At 31.6% G+C, this 2,518-nt stretch overlaps 1 protein-coding gene across 1 annotated transcript; it reads right to left on the bottom strand.

Annotated features, from left to right (window-relative positions):
- Positions 1-337: 337 nt before the first annotated feature.
- On the bottom strand, positions 338-1,360 carry LOC107479153 (auxin-binding protein ABP19a). Its single transcript, XM_016099303.3, has one exon. The coding sequence runs from the start codon at positions 1,301-1,303 to the stop codon at positions 668-670; it is 636 nt and encodes a 211-aa protein (XP_015954789.1). The 5' UTR covers positions 1,304-1,360; the 3' UTR covers positions 338-667.
- Between the last annotated feature and the right edge of the window lie 1,158 nt (positions 1,361-2,518).

Below are 2,518 nucleotides of genomic sequence, written 5' to 3'. Positions count from 1 at the left end.
TAAAAATATTTTAAATTATTTTTTATAATAGGATTATTATAGTTAGTTTTATAAAAAAATTATTAATTTACATCGATTCAAAATTTGATTATCAATTTTTAAGTTAAATCGATTTGTCTAATCTAATTTTGATAAAAGTAATACAATTTAATCAATTACATGTATCAAATTTTAATTACAAAAAAATATATTTAAAAAAATATTTTAGGCATTTTTATGTCGGTGGCTTCTTCTCCAAAACAGATGCATGCAGTGGAAATGTAGGAATATGGTCATCATTATAAGCCATAGAGATAGCTACATTGTTAAATTTCATGGCCGCACTGTTTGCCATCCATGGCTCCATTCAGAAGCGCGCATAATCACAAGACGAAATGAATTATACAGCAATACAAGTAAAATCATACACGAAATTCATCCATAAGATGAGCATGCGTTTTTAATCCCACCAACCAAACATTAAACTACAAGTTATTTCCCGTTAAGACAAACTTTCATTGGCACAAAGAAACCATACAAAAGAAGGAAGACCCTACTAGTTTTACATGCATGCAATACGCGCTAAATCCAAAACGAAGACACACAAATGAGAAACATACAAATTCAGTTCAACGTAACAAAACAAAACAAATACAATCACTATTTTCTCTCTTCACTAATGTCTCAATTAACCTGAGCCTCCAAGCACACCCTTGAGCTTCTTCACCTGAGCAGCATCAAGAAAAGTTGTCTGCGTTATCAACTCAGTTGGGAAATCACTCTTGAACAACGCAAAGTCCAAGATTTGAAGTCCAGGATTGGCACTGCTGAAGCTCACAAACGCCAAAGCCTGAGTCCCACCACCATTGAGTTGGAAGTGTAAAAGCCCTTGAGGGTACACCATAACATCTCCCTTCTTGAGGGTCTTGAAATACACCGTGTTATCGGAAGAAATGAACCCTGCACAGATCGTTCCTTGCACCACAACAAGGAGCTCCGAGGCACCGGGGTGCGTGTGGAGTGGTATCACTCCACCCGGTGCCAAGTCTAAACGGGCCGTGGAGATTCCAAGGCCGTTGACGCCTGCAAACTGGGCATCAAATGCAGGCGTCACGGCGGCTTTTATGATGTTTGAGGTGTTTCCAACGGCTCCAAGGCCACTGTATACGAAATCGTCTACGGTGACCTTTGCAGGACTTTTACAAGAATACCCTGCAGGGCCGTTGGGAGCTGTATAGTCAGCAACACAGAAATCTACTACGGAAGCCTGGGAGAAGGTGAAGAGAGAAAATACTAAGAAGATAGCGGCGAGAACCATCTTCATTTTTTTGTAGTGTTTTTAGTTCTATGTATGTGTGTGGTTCTGTTATATTATATCGGCTTTGCATTGGTTCGTTGTGTGTACATATATTTGTAAGTGGGAATGTGGGAGAGTGTACATACATTTAACTTTACCATTTGCATTTACTGACTTGGTTAAATTGAAGGGATTTTTTAGTTGATCTAGCTAGTGGTGGAAACGACAGAAATTTTGAATTAGAAATCGATGCATGTGATCAGTGTAACAAGAAGAAGAGTCTTTTTAGTTTGAATTGGGAAGCGTAATCTTCTGTGTATGTTGTAAATTGCTGTAAGATTATTTCTCTCAGTGCCTTTGTACTCTGGCTAATTTTCTAGCGTGATTTTTGGAACTGAATTGTTAGGTATAATTTCTATATAGAAAATGTTATTTATCTTTTAAAATTTATCTTTTAATTAATCTTTAAATTTAATTATTTTATTATATTATTTTTTAAATTTTTAAGTTTTCTTTATTTTTATGTGATTCATGATTGTAATTCTTTATATTTTTGACAAGATAAATAATTATTTACTTTTTGTTTTAATTTTTTATTTATTGTTTTAGTGTTTTTTTTTTTTACTTTTTATTATTTACTGAAAGTTTGGTATTTTTTATTTATAAAATCTACGACTTCAACTTTTTTTATTTTAGTTTCATGAAGAACGTGTACCACTTAGACATATTCAACATTACATTATTTCAAAGTGTTGGTGGTAAGTCTTGAGTGATTATTTTGTTTGTATTTATTTATTTTATTATTTTACATATATTCATAATATATCTAAAATAATAAGATAACACAAAATATTTTTAGTATACATCTAAAAATTATTTAAATGTGTTTATATTTTTTTAGTATAAATAATTTTTTAATACATTCAAAATAATAAGACATTTAAAATACTTTTAATACACATCTAAAATTCGTCAAATTTATACTTATACTTAATATAAATACTTTTTAATACATCTAAAATTATAAAATTGCTCGTTAAATAATTTCTTTTACACATTCGAAACTTAATATCAAATGAAATATTCCAAATTTGCATATGGTTTGATCAACAGAATATTTTCGTGTGAAAATCTAGCTTGGAAAAATGTGGTAATCCAACATATATAAGTTGAACATGTTCGTTGACTTCAAGTCAAGAGATCTAATATCAAAGGTTTCAACTGCCTGCTGTTCTTAGAAAC

The sequence above is a fragment of the Arachis duranensis genome, chromosome 3 (assembly GCF_000817695.3).
Source record: "Arachis duranensis cultivar V14167 chromosome 3, aradu.V14167.gnm2.J7QH, whole genome shotgun sequence".
In the NCBI taxonomy this organism is placed as follows: Eukaryota; Viridiplantae; Streptophyta; class Magnoliopsida; order Fabales; family Fabaceae; genus Arachis; species Arachis duranensis.
This window is presented reverse-complemented; position numbering and strand designations above follow the sequence as displayed.

What these genes read in the sequence shown, in the direction of transcription:
- LOC107479153 (XM_016099303.3), bottom strand. Translation starts at nt 1,303, where the DNA reads ATGAAGATGGTTCTCGCCGCTATCTTCTTAGTATTTTCTCTCTTCACC.